Source organism: Micrasema longulum, unplaced genomic scaffold (assembly GCF_059751315.1).
Source record: "Micrasema longulum isolate JH-2025_06_02 unplaced genomic scaffold, ASM5975131v1 h1tg001527l, whole genome shotgun sequence".
NCBI classification, from domain to species: Eukaryota; Metazoa; Arthropoda; class Insecta; order Trichoptera; family Brachycentridae; genus Micrasema; species Micrasema longulum.
Window position 1 is genome coordinate 213,146 of NW_028278710.1, and position 26,072 is coordinate 239,217.

The 26,072-nt window shown below is 34.4% G+C and overlaps 1 protein-coding gene across 1 annotated transcript; it reads left to right on the forward strand.

Moving 5' to 3' along the window:
- Positions 1–544: 544 nt before the first annotated feature.
- On the forward strand, positions 545–25,905 carry Sac1 (phosphatidylinositol-3-phosphatase SAC1). Its single transcript, XM_088236236.1, has 14 exons — positions 545–707; positions 960–1,054; positions 3,478–3,596; positions 4,316–4,408; positions 6,770–6,901; positions 7,588–7,696; positions 9,032–9,147; positions 10,049–10,273; positions 12,170–12,337; positions 13,644–13,859; positions 17,024–17,191; positions 18,006–18,107; positions 21,641–21,777; positions 24,806–25,905. The coding sequence occupies exons 1-14, from the start codon at positions 670–672 to the stop codon at positions 24,897–24,899; spliced, it is 1,812 nt and encodes a 603-aa protein (XP_088092362.1). The 5' UTR covers positions 545–669; the 3' UTR covers positions 24,900–25,905.
- The last annotated feature ends 167 nt before the right edge of the window (positions 25,906–26,072 follow it).

A 26,072-nucleotide genomic window follows, 5' to 3' on the forward strand; every position in this document is an offset into this window, starting at 1 on the left:
TACCCGGCCCGGTAGCTTTCCGCGTACATCCTACAAACGCATACACAATGTGTCACCTTATGTAGGGTGAATCCGGAAAAATACCGGACCGGGTGGATTGGCGTGGCATGTGTGAAAAGGGCCGAAGGGGGTATGAAAAATCGTAAACTAAACGAAAGTCCGTGTGTGTGCACGCAATGCACGGCTATTGCAAACGACTTGCCCATAAGATATCTGTGGTCTGTGATCCCATAGAAGTATAATACATGCTCCCTTACACGTACGCGTATTTTTATTTGCTTTTGTTGCTTTCGGCCGATATTATCTGTTTAGGTAGGTGCCTACTTAATATTTTTTGCAATTTTAGAAACTTACCTACACTTCAAAAGCGATTACGGTTTTACAAATATTTTGCAGAGATGTAAATCTGTGCCCTGAAAAATAATAAACCAAGCAAAAATTAATACAAAAAAATTCAAAATATAACTACTTACATGCCATCTCTTGGCAAAATTTTTGAACTATTTTTCCGTTGCTACCTTCACAACAGTCTTGCGACAATTTTAGTCACATTTTAGTTCATATTCGTTCCGCCAGGCGCCGCCGGTTTCCACTTTTGCTCATTTGTCAAAACCAGGCGAGTTTTTTTGACACATGAACACCGCTTGATACGCCAATAAATTCGCGAAAATGTCTCTTTTAAACGATATTCACGATGATATGAAATTGTAAGTACATAAAATTATCAATCACTCCTTTCTTACCTTCTTCCACGTTGAATGAAACAATTTAAAACATATATTTTCCCCTTTGATGCATGTTTTTTAACGTCATTATTGTACATTTTAAAATCTGTTTTAACAATCCAAGTCTTCTGTATTACTTCAGTATTGTTTCACGCGTTATCTTGTGTATGTTTACGATTAGTTTATTATTGTAATGAATTTGCTCATGTTGTATTAATGCTTTACAATTGACAGATTTGTGACGCCGGACAAATTTTACGTCGAGCCGACGATCAATCCGACGGAAGTTCTCGTGATCGACAAAATAACGTCGGAAATCAGCATAATCGGTGCGTAGATGTATATTTTTTAATTACACGGCGAATTTATTTGTTTTGTCACGTTAATTTGACGAAATCAATGCTTGACAATTTATCGGTCGCTCCATAAATCTCAATTGATATAAAAATTCCAAGGACTTTACTAATCAGCACTACGTTGGATGGAAGGTATATTGTTATTTGACCCGTAATTAGATGATATACGTTTCTTGCTTGTAAAGCACAGTACCATTGAACATGGTTATTATGAGGAAGACGGGACTGACTGAATTTGGTCGTTGTATGTATTACTCGTTATACCAGAGAAATATTTTTTTTAAATTCAATCGCTATTGCAGCTATTCCTTTTTTTCAGCTATTCTTTTTCCATCCAAGCTGCTAGACTTTTATTTATTTTTTTGAATATTTTTTTTAAAAATTTATTTATTTTATTTAGTTCTATGATTAACATAGTCTAATATATATTTACATCTATACTTATTCTGACATTATTTATCACTATTATACACTTAATATCCTAATTTATAATATTAACTGTTTCATATGTACATTTTCATTAATTTTATTCACTATTTACACTATATACTACCTAATATTTTTCACATATATACTTTTTACATTTAATTTTAAATATATTTACACTAATTTCATTTTTTATGCTTTCTGGCATTTCCTCAAATAGTTGTATTCCCTTGTACATGCGGCAGTTCTGGGACATTGCTTTTGATTTCTTTTCCAGTCTTATATTTTTAGATCCTCTTGTTGCATAGTTTCTATGAAAGAACTCATTATTTTTTAGTTTATTTTGAAAATATCTCGGAACTATTCCTTTAATAATTTTGTTTATTTCATTGGCAACATTGAATTTGATTCTTTGATCAATTGTCGTGATATCTAGAAGTTAAATCATTTTCTTAACTTTTGTTCGCCTCCCACATCTTAATATTATCCTCATCGCTTTGTTTTGTATTATTTGGAGTCTCTTTAGATCTCCTTCATTACTTAAATATAAAATACTGGAGCAATAATCAATGTGGGGAACGATAATACTTTTAAATATCAGCAGAGAGGTTTTAATGTCTAATTTATTCCTTATCCTTCCTAACAGGGATACCTTCTTTGCGATTTTCTTACTCGTATAGTCTGCATTTTTTGAAAAAGATAATTTAGAGTCAATCCAAACTCCTAGATATTTTATGCTTTCAACATTCTCAAGAACTTCTCCATCTAATTCAACACTGTGATCACTGTTAAAACAGCGTTTCTTACCCATTATCATACATTTTGTTTTTCCTACATTTAGTGTTAGCTTATTTGATTTAAGCCATTTGGAGACTGTTTTTAATTCTGCATTTATTTTCCTTATTGCTGAATCATATTCGTTATCAGCTACATAAATTAAAGTATCATCTGCAAAAAGTCGAACTTGGCAATCAGACAATGTTAAAGTCATATCATTTATGTACAAAATAAACAATGGTGGTCCCAGAACAGATCCTTGTGGAACTCCCAAATCATTTTTTTGTTGATCTGACGTTTCATTACACTTTGGAATGAGCTACTCCTTCATATAAAGAATGAACCTTATCTAGCCACCTTCAAGAAACGCCTGAAACATTATTATATATCCCCAGAATCCTGAACTTGAGTTTTTACTGCTTTTTCTCAAATGGTTTTTTTTTATCCCTTTCTCTTTCCTTTGTTCCTCTTTTTCTCTCCTTTTAAACTCATTATCTGATCTCACATTTTCCTCATCATTAAATACGTATAACATAATGTACTTTAAAAAAATAAAAATATTAATGTTAATATGTGCAAGCCTTATCTCCCAACTAAAAAACAGCTATTATTTTTAATTAATTAGGTTTTTTTTAATATTTTATTTTAATATATGAAGGGTGGGCGGAAGAAACATGCGGTGTCATGATTTTTACAGATTTGAGTTAAAGCTGCCAAGTTGTAGGTACTCATTTTTTAATATATTTTATTTTTTTAAACTTTTGCATATTCGAACTGTTTTGATATAATGGAGAATTTACATACTTATTTCGCAAAATTATTAATTGTTGTTTATGTTTTATTGGTGGATTATTGGTAATAATAAATTCAATTAAAAATAAGTAGATATTTCGTCTTCTGTTGTCGGTAGGTGAAGCGGAGAGATGAATCTGTTTTCACATAAAACCATAGAAAAAAAGTCATAATTCGTCACTGCTATACTGCAGTGAGGGGTACAATGAACGCTTTTTAAGTTTCTATGCTTTTGTAATAGTTTGATTGTAAAGAATGTTGAATTTTCACTCAATTAGATTTTATAAATTATAACGATTAAACGAAACTGAAAAAAAAACATAAAGTCTTTATAAACATTTTCGTGATAGGGGCGGGCGCTTTAATTCTCCCGCTTTAACTGCTCTCGATGAATGTTCCAGAATGGAGCAAGTTCCACATCCCCTCTGCACACAACAGCTACCGTCCAGTATGTGGAATTCTGGGAACCGTCCGCCTACTGTCAGGAAACCATCTCGTGGTTGCTACTCATCGCATAAAGGTCTTTATAATCATCATTTGATGGAATCGACTGAGAAAGATATTGAAAGGAGGGTGAGTGCCGGGAACAGAGTAAACGGTGCACTTAAATCAACCTTGGCAAATAAATGTTTGTCACAAGAGTCAAAATTGACAGTTCACAACGGAGTCCTGTCCCGTCCCTGATGTATGGGAGCGAAGTATGGACTTGGAAAAACAGGTATGAAAGTAGGCTGAATGCTGTCGAAATGCGATCTCTCGGACGAATGTGTGGTAAAACTATGTACGATAGATGCACAAATGTTGAAATCCGTACATTATGTAAGGCTGAGACAAGCATTATCGAGAAAATCAAGAAAGGAGCTCTGCGCTGGTTTGGACATGTAGAACGAATGGACAGCGAAAGAACGGCTAAGAATATTTACAATGCGAATGTTGACGGATGCAGAAATAGAGGAAGACCGAGAAAGACATGGCATGACCAAATCCAACAAATACTTAAAGATGGACATGTCAAAAGTCGGAATAATCGGCGCACGTGCATGAGAAGATGTATGAATGTAGAGGAAGCGAGATCTGTATGCAAAGATAGACTGCTGTGGCATTCTATCCTCTCTGCCTACCCTTACGGGGAAACGGCGTGATGGTTTGTTGTTGTTGTTGTATTTATTTAACAAATCACAACTATTCATTGCGTATGGCCACGTTGATTACAAACAATTGATTTAATAAATGTTTCAGGTTGGCAAAATAAACGGACAAGATATATTCCAGTTAGCGGGCACCGATGTCATTCCATATGCTAACACAACCACGCACCTTACAGGCCAACAGGTATAGTAGAAAATAGACTGTGCCGTAAAAATACCAAAAATACGGCCGGCTTTAAATTTTGTACACTTATAAAAGTGTACAATTTTTCGCTGTTTTTTCGTGAAAATTAATGCTTCTTGTAAGTCATTTATTTATTAAAAATTACACTTATTTAAATATAAGTGAACTTAGTAAGACTTTTTAGACTGTGCCCGTGTCAAGCCATAATAAATAACAATGAAAAATATATAGTAAAATGAATTATATTCAAATATAATGACGTGTGATGCAATATAATAAAACACTTATTTGTATAAACCACTTAATTTTTTTAATTACACTTCGACCGGTTTCGAGGTTACTACCCCATCGTCAGGAAATTTAACTAACCTATAATTACACGCGTTGCTATTTATATAATAAAATATTGTATGAAAGAGACAGAAAATTGAAAGAAAGAGAGAGAAAGAAGATAAAATAAATCATAACGACAATAATACAATATAATAAAAATTCACAAAAAAATGTACAAGTAATAAATAATAAAATTCCAAAGAATACAATTTAAAAAAGATAATCAGACATAAATATTGAAATGTAAATTATAAATTATACAAATTTAGATTCATACATAATCAAATATACAAAATAATAGTATCATTGAAATCAACAAAATAATAGTATCTTTGAAATCAATAGAAAAATAATATTGAAAAGATAATTGAGGTATGGTTTCTATAAAGCAAGATACCTAAGTTAAGTCTAAATTTGAAATGGCGTAATCTGCCGGTTTAAAAGTAATTATATTTTAGCAATATTTTGAGTTTGTCCAAATTTTTGTAGACAAGGACTGGATTCAACTCCCTGGGGAGCTGTTTATATTAACATATTACAACAGAGATGAAGAAAGGCGTTGCCTAGTATGTAGGTGAAATAATTCAATTAGATGAATCTCACCCGCATAAATAAAGGTTTCAGCTCTTTAACTTCACAAACATCAACAGATGAAAGAATTGAAAGAATATAGATGTTCAAATAAAAGCAGAATGGTGAATGTTACACAGTGTGTAAAGTGGCCACTTAAACCAGCCATTGACCGGTCATAAGCCCTGTAGATGCCTGGACTTCTATATTACCTTCTCTTAAATGTTCTTCATCTCTGTTGTAATATGTTAATTATATTTTAGTTACATAAAACTTTTAAGTATATTTTTAAATAGAAATACCTTTAAAAATTATTGTTTTTATCTAATTTATGTTTTTTTATTATTGGGCAATTAAAAAAAATTGGTTTTAAAATAGCAAAATCGTATGATTTCCTAATTTTGTGCGCGTTTTACCAGACTACAGCGTTAATCCCCGTTTCGTTGCATTTCTTATTTTCACTATCAATTATTTAATCATGCTGTTACTCAGGAGTGCGCTAAGCCGTGTTTGATGTGTATGTAATGATGAGTCAATTATTGTAATGGTATCTATGCAGGTCTACCAACGAACAAAATGACTCGCCTACAATCTGTGTTGAATGCCGCAGCGAGACTTATTTTCGGAATCTCTAAGTTCAGTCATATCACCTTACTACTTCGGGAACTACACTGGCTACGTTTTCCACAGAGGGTCGAATACAAACTCTGTTGGCTTATGTATAAGTCACTGCACAACTCTGCTCCGGAATATCTAAGGGAACTATACATTCCAGATGAACTAGCTGACAGGCGTCTCACGCTTAGATCAGCTACGTCTACGGCGAGAGGAAAAGTTATTATACCTCTACGCAAACAGCGCACTAAATTCGGCGAACGTGCATTTGCGGTCGCAGGCCCTACGGCATGGAATGCTCTCCCAGCAGAAATCCGAAACTGTGAGAGTGAAGTGATGTTTCGGAAGAAACTTAAAACCCACTTGTTCTTTAAATCATTTGAAAAAATTCTTAGCATGTGGTGGAAAAGTAATATGAAAAAGTACATTATTTTTCTTAAATTAAAAAGTTAAAATTAAATTTACATCTTTATATAATCACTTTGTAAAGCGCCTTACGCGACTTATTATATTACGAAAACAGCGCACTTAATTTAGTGAACGCGCATTTGCGGTCGCAGGCCCTATGGCATGGAATGCTCTCCCAGCAGAGGTGCGAGGCTGTGAAAGTGAAGTGATGTTTCGGAAAAAACTTAAAACCCACTTGTTCTCTAAATCATTTGAATAAATCCGTAGCATGTGACAGCAAAATAAATTGTTTTAATTAAATTACAAATTTAAAAGCTTCAATTAAATTAATTTAACAATAGAATCACTATGTAAAGTGCCGTTGAGGTATTTTATTACGAAAATGGCGCTATATAAGTTATCCATAATAATAATAATAATATGTATGTATTACAGATTGAAGACAACAAGACATACTTGAAGATGATTACAAGCGTATTGGACACTCCGTATATATATTTCTCCTATGAATACGATCTCACACACACACTACAGAGGCTGTTCAACACATCGCCGGAATTCTTACAGGTAAATTTTTATACGCAAACACATGCAATAAAATAAAATTCACCATCATCATTTAATTTTCATCACTGTATCGGTAGACGTAATGCTGTGTATCTTGATCATCTATTACATGAAGGCAGATGATAATATTTATTTTTCATAGTGGCAAAATTTCTTCCGATGTGTGTATTACCAATAATCTATTATCATGAATGAAATCAATTTTAGTCGACAGTTTAAAAAATAATTGAAATAAGGAAATATCAATTTAAAAAAAAAAAAATTAAGTAATAAAGGTCTATGAAATACTGTCCAGTAAAAAATTTTTTTTTTGCTATTTATTAGTAGCATAAAAAATACTCAAATTTGTAATTTTGAATTCCCGCAAAAACAGTCATTCCATTGGCCACGCCCCTAATACGTCACGATTCATGTTTATTTGTTCCTGACCATTGAAATTTGTGTAGAACAATATCACGAATCTTGACGTCACAACAACCAATCGCATTTTTCTAGCAACGTATTTTTATTAAATTTGTTTTTTACATTTATGTATGAAAAAATTTCTCCACAATATCCATATTGATTTTGAAAATAAAATTAATTATTCTAAATCCATTTTGCATATTTTTATCGGTATTCGTAGTATGTGATATTTCCCTATTGACAAAATATATTTTTAATTATTTTTTAATAAATTTTTCCAGATGTCCATGGTGGAGCGAGCTGATCCTAGGTTCCTGTGGAATGCAGACCTCCTTCAAGAGATGAAAGACAACAGATTCAAGAAGTTCACTCTGCCCATCATGATGGGATGTATCCTTTTCGATAATGTTGAAAAATCTAAATTAGTTGCAACAGAGAAGGAACTATGGAAGTCTAGGCATTTAAGGGGTTATGACCTGTCATTAGCTTACTAATCTGGTCACTTTACAAACTGTGTAATATTCATCATTCATGCAACAAACCTGTCTTAAGAGATTGATCTCTAATATCAGTAGGTCGCGAATTGGTCACTGTTGCACGAATAGCCACCTGTACAAAATTATTGTTGTGGGAAGTCCATGGTGTGAATGTTGTCTGGACCACGAGACTCCAGACCGCATATTCTTCGGTTGCCCAATAAGGGACAGATATAGTCCTTAAAAAAATATCCTTACCCAACTAACATATCATCACTCCTCTCCATCCTTAATCCTGAAATTATCCACCAGATAGGAAACTTCCTGTCACAAAATGAGCTAAATTTTTAGGTTCTCTTGGCTTTAATTTTTACTAAATTATATTCCTAATGCCATGTTTATATTTTACCCTTAATGGCAGAAATCATCCTTCTTAGGATGGATTGCCTTAATAAAAAAATATTCATCATTCTGCCTATGTTTAAACATCCACATTTCCTCAACTCTTCCATCTGTTGACTTTTGTGAAGTAAAAGAGCTGAAACCTTCATCATGTGACTTCCATATTCCCTTCTCAAAAATGTTTTCCCTCTCTTGCTACAAATTTATAAAGGAGCTGAAACCTTTATCATGTGGGTGAGATTCATCCGGTTGAATCAATTCACCTACTAGGCAACCCCCGAAAAAAAAAAGTCAATTTTTATACTTCTTCTTTTACCAGTTAACTAACTAATTCAACAATGTTTTGAATATGTCCAAATGTTTGCAGACTGGCTGGATTTTCTTCCTAGATAGTTATTTAGTCATATTCCCTTCCCATAAATGTTTCCCTCTCCATTGCAACAAATTTAGATCTACATAACTGCCTAGGGAGGAAATCCAGCTTGTCTGCAAACATTTGGACATACTCAAAACATTGTTGAATAAATTTAGGTAAATTAATACCCATATGTTAAATTGTATTTAAGTCAAATTTGTTCTAATGATTTGAAGATAATAAATTGAACAAGAATGTTTTTAAAGAAAAAACTTAAATTTTTGTTTTTCAAAAGAAATAAAACCTTTGAACAAAAAAATTAGGTTAAATTATGGCTTCAGTAATCGTTATTAAGTTTAAAATATTAAGAATCGAGGAGTTTTATAAAATAATTATGACTACCGGGGTGCTATTCTGTGCTGGAAGCACAGAATTAATATTATTTATTACTTAAATTTTGGGTTAGATTTTCCTTGACCGGCATTATAACAGTTGTATCGATAAACCATTTTGTGATAAACGGTAAGATGCTCACATGGACCCTGGTGTCTCGGCGCTCCATCTTCAGAGCTGGTCCTAGACTCTTCATGAGAGGAATCGATCAAGATGTAAGTAAGACAATTAAAAACTGTTTGATGCATTTCAAAAAGACAATATAATAGAGATTAATTATTTCAATTTTATTTCGATTTAAAATTTTGTTGAAATTATGGATAAAAAAGGAGATTTAATCCTTTTAGTGCCGTTATTTTTTAACCATATACAGGGTATTCTTTAAACCCTGTCACATCCGAAACCACGATGATCAGTATGGGCAAGAAGACATATTGGCATATTAAAAAAAATATTTAGAACAAAGAAAATTTGTAAAAATAAAATATTAAAAAGAACAAATGGTTGCTTACTTCTGCAGGGGAGAAGCGAGGGGGGCGCGGCCGCGTGGTTAACGGTGAGTCAGACTCCCCCCCCCCCACCTCGTTTCTCTCCTTTTTTAAAAATTTAATTTGTTCTAAAAATTTATTTTAATGTGCCAATATGTCTTCTTGCTCATACTGATCATCGTGGTTTCGGATGTGACAGGGTTTAAAGAACACCCTGTATAATTAAAAATGCCTTGTTTTTTATGTCATTTACCCTTATCTGGAAAAAATACATCTGTTCCAAAAATTACCCAATTTAAAAAAGTCCTTCGGTGTTTTCTTAAAAAAAACTTGTAAGTGAATAATAAAAAAAAAGAAAATTATGGAAATATATATTGTGAAGTTTTTTTATTGTATTGCATATCCGGTGGTGAGTATGTGAATTTGGTCAAGGTTACATCGTCATTTTCGCAGTCCAGTACTTGCTTCGTGTCAGCAAAATAACTTTAAACTTGTATACACACGAGCGCGATGGTGCTCGTCGGCCCTATAATGGTTAAATAGCTTCTTTTTTGAATGAATAGCATATACTTTTATTACAATTTCCTCATTGTGATTGACAAAAAATCCGAACTTCCTCATTGGCCAGGGCAATGTGGCCAACTACGTGGAGACGGAACAGATCGTGGAGAGCGACGGGTGGCGCTCGTCCTTCGTGCAGACGCGCGGCTCCATCCCCCTGTTCTGGTCGCAGCTGCCCGATCTGCGCTACAAGCCGCGCCCGCGTCTGCACGCGGCGGACCACGCCGCCGCCGCGAGGACGCACTTCCAGCAGCAGCAGAGGATCTACGGCCCGCAGGTTCTCGTCAACCTGGTGAGTTAAAGGGATGATGTTTGGCATTGTCGCAGACGCTCCGTCCCCCGCTTCTGTTCACAACTTGCTTAATATTTTAACCTCTTAATGAGTAAGTTTTAGTGAAAAAGTTGTGTTCTGCATAGTGAATTATTTTCAAGAGAAACAATATGTATTTGCCAAATAACAAACGGTTAAAACACTATATTGCTCACTTGTTCGTCCTCTTTTAGAATATGCATCTGTGATCTAGTCTCCCTTCTATGTAGGCCGGATAAATCATATCGAATCGGTGCAACATCGTTTGCTAAGAAAAGTAGCATGGATGATTGGCCTCGAGAAGGGAGACTACACTTACGGAGAAGTGGAGTCAATGTTCAAAATCTCAAGTCTACAAAAACATAGAAATAACATTGACTCCATATTTATGTTTAATTTACTGAATGGCTTAATTGATGTACCATCGTTACTGGAACAAGTGGCATTCAATATTCCAATCCGCCGGTTGCGAAATAATTATGTGCTGTTCCTCGATCAACACAGCACAAACTATGGCTTGCATGCACCAATGTCCCGATTGTGTCGTATTGTAAACTCGAGACAAGATCTGGACTTTTTTGGTGTAAGTCTTTATAGTTTTAAAAATTCACTAAGATAGACCAGATCTTGTCTTGAGGTAGTAATTTTTTATTTTTTATGTCCTAGCTTTAATTTTATTTTGTTGTATTTTACTTTATTAGTGCCTGTATTTATTATAAGAAATTGTATATACCATCGTTAGAATGGACTGCATAAGTCCGTCAAATAAATAAATAAATTGATGGTAAAATCATTTTAAATATGATTATTAATCAGTCAGTAAAACAAACAAAAGAACACAAACTGAGGTTAGAGTGCTCGTCCCCATAAAAGCCTGGATCTGGCCTTGGAGGGGGAGATTTAGCATTATGAGAACGCTCGCCACAGAGTCATCTCCCAGTCTTTTCGTCTGTTGTCTAATCAATTATCTATTGAATATTTACATTCTGTATTAATATTTGCATGAATACTTAGTCTTTTTTAATGAATATTAAATGCCGCAGTGAGACTTATTTTTGGAATCTCTAAATTCACGGCACCACCTGATGTAAGGAGTACCGCTTTACCCACCGTTAAACTACTGGGAATCTTCCTTAATTCTGACCTTTCTCTTGACGCTCAAATTAGTAGAACGATAAGTTCATGCTTTTACCAGCTGAGACAGATTAAATGCACACGCAAAAATTTTCCAGTTGATGCTGCCCGTCAATTAATAAATGCGTTTGTAGTGTCTAGAGTCGACTATTGTAATGGTATCTACGCAGGTCTACCAATCAATACACCTACAGTCTGTATTGAATGTCGCAGCGAGATTTATTTTCAGAATCTCTAAGTTCAGTCATATCACTCCACTACTTCGGGAATTACACTGGCTACATTTTTCACAGAGGGTGGAATACAAACTCTGCTGGCTTATGTATAAGTCACTGCACAACTCTGATCGAGAATATCTAAGGGAACTCAGCATTCCAGATGAACTAGCTGACAGGCGTCTTACGTTTAGATCTGTTACGTCTACGGCGAGAGGAATAGTTATTATACCTCTACGCAAACGGCGCACTAAATTCGGTGAACGTGCATTTGCGGTCGCAGGCCCTATGGCATGGAATGCTCTCCCGAGGTGCGAGGCTGTGAAAGTGAAGTGATGTTTCGGAAAAAAACTTAAAACCCACTTGTTCTCTAAATCATTTGAATAAATCCGTAGCATGTGATAACAAAATAAATTGTTTTACTTAAATTACAAATTTAAAAGATTTTTTAAAGGTATTATATTATGAAATTGGCGCTATAAAAGGTATCCATAATAATAATACATGTCTGTGTACCTTTTTTCTGTAGATTGACCACCACGGAGCTGAGGAAGCTTTAGAGACAGAGTACCATAGCAACGTGAGCCAACTGGGCGACCCGACCCTCCATTACGAGAGCTTTGATTTCCACGCCGAGTGCAGCCGTATGCGCTGGGATCGTCTCAACATCCTCATAGACAGGCTGGCGCACCAGCAGGTCAGTACCGCTAACCAATCTTATAATAATAGAAAGAAAAATACATTTTTTCTGTGTCTGGGCGGATATAGAATACAGTTTTGATCGACAATATTTTAAGTATCGCCAAATGTTTTTTTTAATTTATTTATTTCACATAAAACTTTAAAAAAATAAAATATTGAGCTGAGAAGCTAGACAGCGTTGCAGGCTATTTGGCTCCTCTACACTGGCCGGCTGCCGGTCCTCCAACATCTGCACTTTTTCTTTTTCAGGCGTTCCCATAGGCTCCAGGCTCTTTGGCGAAGTAGGGCAGCGAAGGTGTTTATTCGTCCAGCTGTAAACATTTCAGAGGCTCTGCAGTACCTAGGCAATCCGAATAATTGTCTGTATGAATTGTTAATAATAATAATAATAATATTTGGCTGATTTATATAGCGCCATTTTTGTAAAAAATCACCTTAAGGGCGCTTTACAATTGTATATCTAAACTTAAATTCTAACTAAACTTAAGTCATACATTATATTTCCAGATTTAAAATTGAGGGTATGATAGTTTAAAGAAGGGGGATTTTAGTTGGGATCCGAACTGACTGTGACTGTCGATGATTCGTAAGTTTGAAGGCAATTGGTTCCAGGCAGAGGGGCCGGCAGCGGCAAAAGTAAATCTCCAAATCTAGTGTTAAGGGAGTGCCGGATTTCAACAAGTTTTCCTCTTCCTGAACCAAATGCTGACCTAAGACTAGATTTTCTTTGACATGTATTTTCCCTAATACAAAGGTCCGATAGGTATTTTGGAGCCATTTCATGAAGGGATTTGAATACTGTCTAGCACAGCTTGTATTTTGTTCTCTCTGGGCTTTTTAACCAGTGCAATTCTCGAAGATGTTGTGAGATGTGAGAATATTTTTTTACTCCCGTAATCTCTCCTCCTTTCCTTTTTCCTCTTTCCTCTTTTTTTCTTTTTCCCATTGAGTAATAGTTTTGATTTAAGGTAATTTATAAACAAATACTTTCATTTCTACTTTTATATATTTTTAGCTTTTTAATCTTTATTTTCCATGGAATATGTTATGTAACTTGAATTATAAAAATAAAACTATAATTTTATTGGTTGGTTGGAAGAAATTGCCGTTTAGCAATAAGTCCGCCAATGTACAAATAACATTATATACAAAAAGTTAAATAAATAAATTTGTTTTCTCAAAAATGCTTTTCCTCTTGGTTGCAAAAAATTTAGATCTGAATACAGTTTCGGGGCTTGTGACACAGCGCAAAGTAAATAACGTTTTCGAAGAGCTGTAACAAAGTTTTCGGCTGCTTCCAGGATGAGTACGGCTACTTCTTGCTCGGCCGCAACGGCCTGGTGAACTCGCAGCAGACCGGGACGTTCCGCACCAACTGCGTCGACTGCCTGGACCGGACCAACGTCGTGCAGAGCATGCTGGCGCGCCGCTCCCTCGCCGGCGTGCTCAAGCGCCTCGAACTCATCAGGAACGAGAGGATAGAGGACCACGACAACCTAGAATCGCTCTTTAAAAAGGTCACCACTTTTTTATTTTTATGATTGATCTCCGATATTTAACACAATTGAAATATTGTTTTGCACTCTCATTCTGTGGCATTTCAAATCACAGATCCCAAATTTATTTGAATCATTGTCCCGTTTTTAAAAGAAATATTATTTAATATCCTATCAATTCATATGGTTATAAATCTACTTAAAATGCGGTGATTTTTTTCATGGATAGATTTATGATATCACAAATAAGGTTTGCTTATATTTTATCGGGAAGCATTGCACCACTAATAAAGATGACATAATTTGTTCATACAATACACCATTTAATTTGACGCATTTTTTTATCACTTATTTTATTTATTTATTTATATATACGCCCAATGGGCATTTTTAAGGACATATTTATACATAGAAAATTATTTTATAAAAAGTAGAAAGACTCAATGGTATATAGTAGACTTTGTGGGAGTGGAAGCTGGAGAGAGGTGTTTATAATTTAATTTGATTCAGTGATCGTTTGAAAGAAGACAACTTGTTACCAAAGAAATCAAGACTGGTATGTTTGTTGGCAGACCTAAGAATTCTGGGCATAGGGGAATGAAAACCATAGTTAGTTAAGCTAGTTTCTAACTCATTATACGTATATCGGTATCTGGATAAGCCCAACCTCCAGCCTATCTTTCTTAAAGATGGATGTTGAACTGATTAAATATTCTTGATGTGAACATCATAATATGGAGACCAGATAACAGAGGAATACTCTAGGTGCGGGCGAACTAGGGAACAGAAGAGAATTTTAAGGGTATTGATATTTTTGAAGTCAGTTGTGCTTTTGTTTATAAATCCAAGGAGTTTTAAGGATTTATTGATAACATGATCAATATGAATTGTAAAAAAAAAAATTGTGTCAATTATAATATCCAAATCTTGTATACTAGACACAGATGATAATATTTCATCGTCCAGTGAGTAGTCGTATATGATTGGATTTTCCAGACGAAAAAATCTCATAACCTTGCACTTGCTTAAGTTGAGATGTAGATTATTGGATGAGCACCAGGTGCTAAAAGATATACTTTGTGATAAAATATATAGATTACAATAACTAAGACTAAATTAATATTTGGTAATAAATAATGTGAAATAAATTGTGATTATTGCATTTTATTATAAAATCAGTAACCGAAATATACTTAACAAATTACAACAGGGATGGAGAATATCTTAAATAAGGGAATATGGAAGTCTAGGCATTTACAGGACTTATGGCCTGTCATTGGCTGCTTTAAGTGGACACTTTACACACCGTGTAACATTCACCATTTTGCCTATGTTTGAACATCCATACTTCTTCAATTCTTCCATTTGTTGATTTTAGTGAAGTTAAAGAGCTGAAACCTTTATTGTTGTAAAGAGATTCATCTGACTGAATTATTTTACATACTAGGCAACGCCTGAAAACAATTTTTCAATTTTTAAACTTCTTCTTGGACCAGTTGATTTCATTACAATATTTGAGTTTGTCCAAATGTTCGTAAACAAATTTCACCCCCTCGGGAGTCATTAAGATTAACAAAGCCCTGTATATGCCTAGACTTCCATATTCCCTTATTTAAGGTATTCTCCATCCCTGTTGTAATTTGTTAATCTTAATGACTCCCGAGGGGGTGAAATCCAGTCTTTTGTCGGCGAACATTTGGACAAACTCAAATATTGTAACGAAATATACTTATTTATGTCATTTTTATGAATAAAGTTATTGTCATTCAGTTTTAATGTAAAAAAAATCACTTCAAAGACAAACCGGCGAATCGCCGGCTTTGTGAGTCAGTGACTAATTGACCTTGGCCGGTGATTCACCGGCTTTGTGTTGCAATGAGTTAAACAGTTTGGCAACTAAATAATCCTTGCACTTTTAACTATATGTTGTTTTATAAGGAGGAATTATTTCTTCCCTTGTTATACACGGTTTTTCAGGGCTAGACTGAGAAAATTCAGAGGAACATTCCTCATGGTGAGCTTTAAAAAAAATCCTTATGAAATTTTTCCAAAAAGTAATTTTAAAAAAAAGAATAAAAATTATAATCTCAAAATGAGAAACGCTAAGATGGTAATAAATAAGATTGCAAAAAAAAATCAATTTTGGGAAGGATCAGAAGATTTATTGATAAGAACTCTTGCAAAACTATTTACAAAGCAATTATTGAACCACACGTTAACTACTGTAGTAGCATTTTATTTTTATCAAACAAAGAAAACATAGATAAACTAACTGTATTACAAAATAAAGCCTTTAGAATCATTTTGAAAAAAAACAGACACACGAGGGTAAAGTCGATGGTAAATGAAATGAAATTATTAACATATAAACAAAGAATATTTTACTATACAATGATATTTGTTCATAAAATTATAAACTCTAATAAAAAACAGAATTTTGGAAAAAAAATTATCGGAACCAGCATGAACACGATCACAATACTAGAGAAAAGAACAAAATTAGACTTCCATTTAGGAAAAAGGCAAAGTCACAAAATTCAATTTTATTTAAAGCAATTAAAAAGTATTACAAAATGGAAAAAAATATTTATGAAGAAAAAAACATATCAAAATTTAAAATAATGGTCAAGACATATGTGATAAACAATTTATAAATTAAATATATTTGCAATGTTATTATTAGAACACACATAACAATATGTATGATATGTGTGCCCTACTTTAAGATTTAAATAAAAAAAATAAAAAAAATGTAGTAAATCCTTAATTTTTTGGACCAGCAGTCCCTCCACAAACCCCTACCCCTCTCCTACCCAGCCGCTTCCCTTGTCCGCGTCTAGTGCGTATCGCTTCGTTGGTCAAATATTTTTTTATCTCAATTTTTTTTGTAGGGGAGGGGTAGGGGTTTGTGGAAGGGATGCTAGTCCGAGAAATTAAAGATTTACTCCATATTACGTATATATATTTTTTTTAATGACTGGAAAAATCCGATATCCCTCCCGAGTGATAATCCCCTATTCAGTAGGTCTGGCATTGAAAAACCGTGTATATTCATGTTCCTGAGCAGGGGGATGATGATGTCCATCTCCGAATCTGTCTAGCAAAACAGTTTTAGCATATCGTCGACGGCCTCAGCGGACAGACGGACACCTTACATTCAAACTTTTATTTTAATCTTTTTGTAGGTCTGGGCGGACCACGCTGATATAATTTCTATCCAGTACTCGGGCACAGGGGCCCTGAAGACAGATTTCACTCGTACGGGGAAGCGAACCAAGCTTGGACTCTTGAAGGACGGAATCAACTCCCTCACACGATACTACAAGAACAATTTCGCTGATGGATTCCGCCAGGTAAAAGAAATATGTCTACTGAGGGTCTCCTCAGACTACAGACTTATCGATCGGCCGATAGTTTAGTTGGATCGGGCCAAATTCTCGCAATCTACGCAAATTAAAAATTTTAATTGGTCGCAAGTGCAATTCATTCATACTTCAACACAGAATTTTCTCGATGTTCACATAAGAGTACCATTTTCTTGAACAAATTTACCTCTCATATCGACATTTATAACTAGAGTCTCTGTGAATTCAAATCATCTCTTTATAAATATTTTATGATGGTCTATAGTTAATTAACAAATTATTTGCAAAAGTTACTTATGCTAATGATCTGGTGTGTTTATTCATTTCATATTTTTTATATCTTTTGTATGCTAACATGCATACATGTATATATATATATATGTATATATTTCTTGTTATTTTTATTTGTATAACCATGTTTTAATATTGTTTTTAAATTTTTGTAAATCAAACTAACTCATTATTTAGTATATTTTATATTGTAAAAGGCACTTGTGCCATATAATAAATAAATATAGTGCTGGGCACACATCTCTTCAATGAGATAATTAAATAGTTTATTTTTTATTTCTTTATCGACTATCAAACAAAGCCAAAAAAATAAAAAAATGATGTATTGTATTGTTTAGTAAAAAATAAAATTACTAAAATGTTTTGGTTAAGAACAAATTAGAATTTTTTTAAATATTTTTTAACATGTTTTTTTTAATGCTTTAGTATATAATAATGTAAAGGCACTTGGTAAAAAAAAAAACAGATTTATGCAACAAATGTATTCACTCATGTTTTTATAATCTCTTAGGATTCAATAGATCTGTTCCTCGGGCTTTATAAAGTAAAGAATAATGAAGGAGTCACTATGCTCTGTCCTCTTCACAAGGATAAAGATTGGAAGTACATAACAGTAAGTCACTTTTTGTATTTGTTCATCGATTGGCGTTTTTTTTTGCACTAGAGACTGACACATTTAGGGAGAATCTTGGTGGTATTTTGCTAGAACTAAATTTATCAGTTAACAAGAACTATGGAACGGTTTGTCGTAGCGATGTGAAATTTGGACACATAATTTTAGATGCAATTTCTTGGTCAACTGTGCTGTTTTCTCATCAATGTTTTAGTACGCCCAAAGGTTTGTAAATAACTTGTCAAAAGCCCTGTAAATTTAAGCTGTGAGCAACTCGATAAACTTGAACGACTTCAGAATACATGCATAAGGTACATTTTTGGTCTTAGGAAATACGACCACATTTCTGATTATCGTAGGCAACTGAAATGGCTCAAAATTAGACAGCAGAGAGACTATTACTCCCTCTCACTTCTGTTCAATGTACTTCATAGTCCTAACGCTCCTATATACCTGTGTGAAAAATTTCAACGCTTATCAGTTCATGGTTTACCTCTTCGTTCTCATTCTCAAGGCACTCTCTTAATACCCATACACAATTCCTCTTTCTTCTCTAACTCATATAGTGTCCATGCGGCTCGACTGTGGAATCATCTCCCATCCACCATCAAAGATGTTACTACATTATCTCTGTTTAAATCACGTCTGAAGAAACATCTCCTTTCTCTTCCTTAATCTCTCCTCCTTTCCTTTTTCCGCTTTCCGCTTTTTTCCTTTTTCCCATTGAGTAATAGTTTTGATTTAAGGTAATTCATAAACAAATACGTTTATTTCTATTTTTATATATTTTTCACTTTTCAATCTTTTTTTTTTTTCTATTGAATATGTTCTGTAACTTGAATTATAAAAATAAAACTTTTATTTTATTGGTTGGTTGGAAGAAATTGCCATTTGGCAATAAGCCCGCCAATGTACAAATAACATTATGTACAAAAAGTTAAATAAATAAAAATATAAAATAAATGCTTAGACTTCCATATTCCCTTCTCAAAAAAAAATTCTCTCTCTGTTACAATAAATTTAATGCCACTTTCTAGCCGAACTTTTCCCGACTTTCGGTATAAAATCAAACTCTCATATATGTCCATACACCTTTATGCATAAATTATTTGAGATGATTACGGTACGGCATACTGGCTTAGAGGTTAAGATGCCACTTTTAGATCAACTATGTTGTAATGGAATGTATATGCAAATCTCCCAATATATCAAACTGATAAACTTCGGTCTGTATTCAATGCGCCAGCGAGGCTTATATCGGACCTCTGTATTCTGGAAAATACATGTCAAATAAATTCCACTCTTGGGTCAGCATTTGATTCAGGCAGAGGAAAACTTGTCGAAATCCGGCGCTGCCCAAACACTAGGTTTGGAGATCGCGCTTTTGCCGTTGCCGGCTTCTCTGCCTGGAACCGATTGCCTTCACACTTGCGAATCATCGACAGTCCCAGTCAGTTCAGATCCTAACTAAAATCTCATTTTTTTTGTTTTTCATACCCTCAATCATAGAATTAAGAAGAGTCCAGAAACCACATACGCACATCAAACAGAAGGTGACTAAACTACTCATAAATGAGTAGGTTTACGTTTTGGCCCATTAGTTTCTTTGTAGATGTCGCTCAGTACGCAACTCCTGATTCGAATTTAACCATGCCGTGTTGTGTTCTTTTAAAGTGTAGAAATACTGCTAGGTCTTAAAGATCTTAAAGAAACAGGATGCAATCACATTTTATGTGTAATTAGCAAATGAATGTGTATGTCACAAATGCATTACTAAAAATTTAATTATTTTTCCATCTGTCAGATTGTCGAAGAAACAAAATGGAAATTTCATTAGTGTTGCCAGGGTAGTAAAATTTTTTACCCTACTTTGCTCATATAATAAGAGAAATAATGAAAATTGAACCTCGGAGTAAACAACGCCGTGGTGGAAATTTGACCGACATTATATTTAAAACATCAAATATTATTTAACACGATATAAAAATATCTGTTTTATGTCTAATAAAATTTGTTTTGTAGTTCAAAGTTCATTAATTCAATTACTCTTATTAAATGACCCTTCACTTATCTACTCTGTTGTGTAAACCAATGTTTCCGAGTGCACAATAAAATTTTAGAAAAATTAACAAATTGTTTTTTTTTACCTTACATTTGTGTTATGGTTATATTCTTTGCGATCTGGCAATATTACTCGGTGACTTCAAGTATGCGCGTGGCGAACGTGTGTCGAAGTGGGGGAATTATTGGACACAGTCCGATGTATTCAAATATGATTCTACGCTCCTTCTGGACTATTCTTAATTCTATACCTTCCATCTTCCTTCCTTCTAAGAATAGCTTCGTAATTGCGCGACATAGTGGGGGCATTTTTGGACACAGTCCGATGTATTCAAATATGATTCTACGCTCCTTCTGGACTATTCTTAATTCTATGCCCTCAATTTTAAAATCAGAAAGTGTAATGTAATAATGTGCCGTGTTGGTTTAGTTAAAATGTTAGTTTAAGTATAGAATTGTAATGCGCCCTTGAGGTGATTTTTCACAAAAATAGCTAAATGTTTTCATAATAATCAGCTAAATATCATTATTATTATCAAGCCCTTAAAATTATAACCTAATAGAGTCGCCTATATGGAGAAAAACCATTCTAATTATTGACCACGAAGCTATTTTTATTTTTTATTTTATTTTATTAACATAAACGGCAAATCTGCCTTTTACAAACATTTATAATACTACATATTTGGCTTAATTTTTTAAAAAACATAAATTTCCTTATACCCAAAATTAATAAAAAAAAAATTTACCTAAAAATTATACAAGATTTATATTTTAAAAATTAACCTAAAAATTAAACAGCATATTCAGTAGAAAGTTTAAATAATAAAACATTCCACAGTAATACAACAAGAAAATCATAAGTACTGTTTCATACAGCTGGGCAAAGTGAACAAAAAACTGTGAATATTATGAAATGCATGAATAAATAAATATAACTACCATTCACCATCTTTAAAAATTCCAAAAGGTTTGTTCTCTAGGAACAATACCCTACACTAAATATAACAGATACGTGGGAATAACTATTGCCGAGTTCATGAAGTCTATTTGATACGGCATTACAAGTATACACTGTCCGTGAATTGTTGCTACAAAATATTATCTACAGATTACAGCAATACCACGGGCCGTAGGTACTTGAGTTGAGAATTGCCAGCGCTAACAGAAACCGTCCATTACACGTTTGTTGTTGAACTAAAAACTAAACCAAAAATTTGGAACGCTTTTGTTCTTAAGGGCTTATCTAGAGAATTATTACGCTGAGATCAAGCCATACTTTTCTTGGCCTACTTTGGTATAAAATCAAACTAATTGATGGGAAGGCACAGCGATGTGAATTTTCAACCAAGGTAAGGTATTTTTTAAAGAATCGAAGCAACGCCACAAGATTTTCAATCCCAAGCGACGCCGAGTAAAAAACTTAGTACATTGCTCAATCCTAAAATTTGCTTTCTCATATTTTTTTCCAGTTCCCCTCCGTCCTGCTGATAGCCATCTCCATGTTCTTCGCCAGCGTGGTCCTGCCCTCGGAGTATTCCCTGGACATCATGCTGTACCTTCTATTCTGGGGAGGAATGGTCGGCTCCACCATACATATCATATTCAGGTAATCACGCCTGTTGCCTCCATCTTAATATTCAGTACATCATGTTATTGAAATTTCCTGGTGCAAATTGATTGTGACATAATTTTTTGCTGAAAAACCAGCTTGTTATCATAAAGACCCCACATACATTTGCCATTTTAAAACACCCTTCTTTTAAAACCGCGCCACTAAAAAAAATCAGCATTAGATAATGACAATCATTTTACCTGTGTATACTTAAAAGTTCGCAGTCCTCCTAGCTGACAGCGAAGAGGAACTGCAATCCTTGGTTACAAAGGTTTACGAAGTGTGCAAGAAGAGTGATTTGCTAATGAATGTGCAAAAGTCGAACGTCATGGTCTTTGAAAGAAATGTAACTATGACTGAATGTAAGATTGTAGTAAATGGAGATAGTTTGAAACAGGTCGAAGAATTTGTATATCTGGGTAGTATGTTTACTAGAGATGGAAATATGGACAAGGATATTGAAAGGAGGGTTAGTGCCGGTAACAGAGTTAATGGTGCCTTAAAGTCTGTCGTAGCAAATAAGTGTCTATCGCAAGAGGCTAAATTAGCAGTTCATAATGGAGTTCTGGTACCAACCCTAATGTATCGAAGCGAAGCATGGAGTTGGAAAAAAAGGGACGAAAGTAGACTGAATGCTGTTAAAATGCGATCCCTCAGGCGAATGTGCGGAAAAACAATGTATGATAGGTGCCCTAATGTCGAAATTAGAGCAGAATGCAAGGCTGAGTTAAGCATTATCGACAAAATTAAGAAAGGTCTTTTGCGATGGTTCGGTCATGTGGAGCGAATGAATGATGAAAGAACGGCTAAAAAGATTTATGATGCAAATGTGTCTGGTTGTAGAAGTCGAGGAAGGCCGAGAAAGACATGGCATGATCAAGTACAACAAATTCTTGAAAGTGGTCATGTGAAAAGTCGGAATAATCGACGTGCGTGCATGAGAAGATGTATGAATGTGAAGGAAGCAAAGGAAGTGTGCCAGGACAGAGTGGTGTGGCGTTCTATCCTCTCTGCCTACCCCTCTGGGGAAATGGCGTGATGGTTAGTTAGTTAGTTAGTTAGTTAAAAAAAAATATTTAAAAAAAAAACAGTCAAAAGTAATTTATTTATTAACGGACATTGTCCATGTATACAATTTATAAGGTTTAAATATTACAATAAAAGAATAGTTTAAAACATTTAAAAAAAAAGAAAAGAAGCATTGACAAACATAAGGGACATCGAGACAAGATCTGGACTATTTATTTAGTGCTCGTTTAAATCGTTGTAAACTTAAACCAAAAAAGTCCAGATCTCGTCTCAAGTTAACAATACGACAAAGGCGGGTCATTGGAGAATCTAGGCCATAGTTTGTTATATGCTGATCGATAAACAGTACTTCATTGTTTATCAATCTACAAGTCGGAACATTGAATTTTATTTGTCCCAGTAATGATGGAACATCGATTATACCATTTAGTATGCCGAACATATATATGGAGTCAATATAAGTTCTACGTTTTTGTAGACTAGAAATATTTAACATTGACTCTATTTCAGCATAAGAATAATTATCTCTCTCTAGTCCGAGCATCCACGCTATTTTTCGAAGCAAGCGATGTTGGACTGATTCAATGTGATTTATGCGATTGACATAGAATGGAGACCAGACCACGGAGGCATATTCTAGAAGAGGGCGAACAGTTGAGCAATAAAGAGTTTTGATTGTACGGACATTAGTAAAATCAGAGGATATTCTGTTAATGAAGCCAAGTAATTTCAGTGAATCTCTGATGGACTTAACTACATATATTTTCGAGTTTTCTAATAGGTACTCGAAGGAAATTGGTTGTTTTGTTCTATGAAATGACATTATTTTGCATTTTTTTATATTTAGTTCTAATTTATTGACTTTACACCATCGGTCAAAAGAGTTAATGTCTGATTGAAGAAGAAAGCAGTCTTGTGAAGTTTGAATTATTTTGAGAATTTTGCTGTCGTCTGCGAAGAGCCAAAAACGAGAGTAAGAGAATGATTTAGCAACATCATTAATAAAAAAAAATTAATAAGGATCTTCAAAAATTCAATCAATAAAAAACTAAACAGCATACAGAAAAACCTCGTTTGTACATTCCTCAATTTTACGTTTTCCCGCTTTTTACACCGGAATATTTAGGTCCCATTTTTTTCCACACTTTCTCATTCAATATTCCCCCCAATTAACGTTTTTTACGTTTTTCATAACCCCGGTTTTACGTCGAAATTTTCCCATTACTCATTTGATCAGTCAAAAGGCGAGCCGCACGCCGCCGCGTGAATGGAATATAAAATCGAGGTAAATAAAAAAATGTGTAAATTGTTGTCTTAAACTAAATTCAAATAGGTGCAGTGTAATTGACCATTTTGTTTAAGTGTCTGATTTTGACATTTTACTAAATTGTGACATGATAAGAAGATTAGGTAAAAGACCAATTAAGTTTTCATAAATTAAAAAGATATAAACATCAAATGTGACAAAAAAATTAAAAATAAATAAGAATTTTAAGTGAGAAAAGAATAATTGTTGACATTTGCATTTTCCATGGAGGTAATAAATTAAAGTAAATAAAAATACCGAATGTACACTCCAAGCCATCCACGCACACACATGAACGCACATATAAAACATACACAAACATATACATCACATGCGGCACATTTACATAGCATAAACCACTCAAGATGCACATTCAGCAACTATCCCAAATAATCGACCCCATGAAGAAATTTTCTGTACAAATGCAACGTGCAGTTAAAAATGTCTACATCAATACTGAGTCCGTTATAATTTCTACAGGTACGTCTAATGAATGAATTCGAGGTATAATTATTTTTACAAGTTGGTACATAAAAAATGGAATTTAATCTGGTATAGCGAAGAGGACAACGGAAACCAATATTTTGTAAAAGATACGGCAAATCAACTATATTATTGAGAATTTTGAAAAGAAAAATTAAATCAAAAATTAAATTAAATTATTAATATTATTATCTATTATTGCAGATATGGCAAAGAGTTTGTGGACTACCCTAAGCTGCGAGATGTGAACTCCCAACCCTCGCGTTTTCACCCACCAAGCCAGTCATTTCCTTTATGATATCCTCGTAGTCTAGTCGCCACCGACCACTGAACCGACACTCCTATTAACCGACACAACATCGCACCTAGTGATTCACATTAAATCGTGCAAAAATTAATCAAGTATCGAAACACAAACTGAAGTGTCCATAGATATTAAAAAATATTTACATTAATCCAGGATCGGGTAAAGTAAAATTATGCTTTGTATATACATAACCATTTAAGCCCTTCGCGCACGAGGAAACGGAGACCAATCTAAAACTGGCCGGGGACAGCTGAGCAGTTCCAAAGTAGTTGGCGACCGAACTTCGTCATTGCCGGGGCGAATCATCCGAACTAACCATCGCGCCGTAGGCAGAGGGTCGAACGCCACATCGCTCTATCTTTGCATACAGATCTCGCTTCCCTACATTCACACATGTTCTCACGCACGCGCGCCGATTATTCCGACTTTTGACATGTCGACTGGCACGGCAAGTTGGTTGCGTCTGCGTTGAAAACTGATCTCTGAGAAGTTGCATGGTGTGCGGGTTGCCATTGAAATAGAGAGCAATTTGAGTTGCCGGCATGTTTTTATAGTTGCCCCGTGTGCAAAGGCATTCACAGACTTTTCTGTACCTACCAGTTTCGAGACGTACCCGTCTCATCAAGAAACTGCACCTTTACCGTAGTAGTGGCAAAAAAATAAAAAAACCAACAGGGTATAAGGGTTGGTGTTAGCTTATAATAGCACATGTCCTATTAGCATATTGTTTTTAAATTGTTGATAGTGTCCTTATGTGGACTTTTTTTTTTTTGTACAATTTTTATTCTCTGCAAATAATTTAAACGATTCTCTAGTGCAGTGGTCAGCAAATCCATTAGTCAAAAGGACCAAAGATCTTTTGCGATGTTTGAGTATGTCCAAATGCTTGCAGACTGGCTGGATTTCCTCCCTAGGGAGTTATTCAAATTTAAATTTATTTCAACTGAGAGAGAAAACATTTTCCAGAAGGGAATATGGACGTCTAGGCATTTACAGGGCTTATAACCTGTCATTGGCTGGTTTAAGTGGCCACTTTACACACTGTGTAACATTCACTATTCTGCCTATGTTTGAACATCCACATTTCCTCAACTCTTCCTGAAACCTTTATCACTTGTAAAGTGGCCACTTAAACCAGCCAATGACAGGTCATAAGCCCCGTAA

Excerpts from the sequence above, each read along its gene's own strand:
- Sac1 (XM_088236236.1), top strand. The coding sequence starts at position 670 with ATGTCTCTTTTAAACGATATTCACGATGATATGAAATT. Across the intron at positions 6,902-7,587 it reads CATCGCCGGAATTCTTACAG|ATGTCCATGGTGGAGCGAGC; the intron begins GTAAATTTTTAT and ends AAATTTTTCCAG. Across the intron at positions 17,192-18,005 it reads TCGCTGATGGATTCCGCCAG|GATTCAATAGATCTGTTCCT; the intron begins GTAAAAGAAATA and ends ATAATCTCTTAG.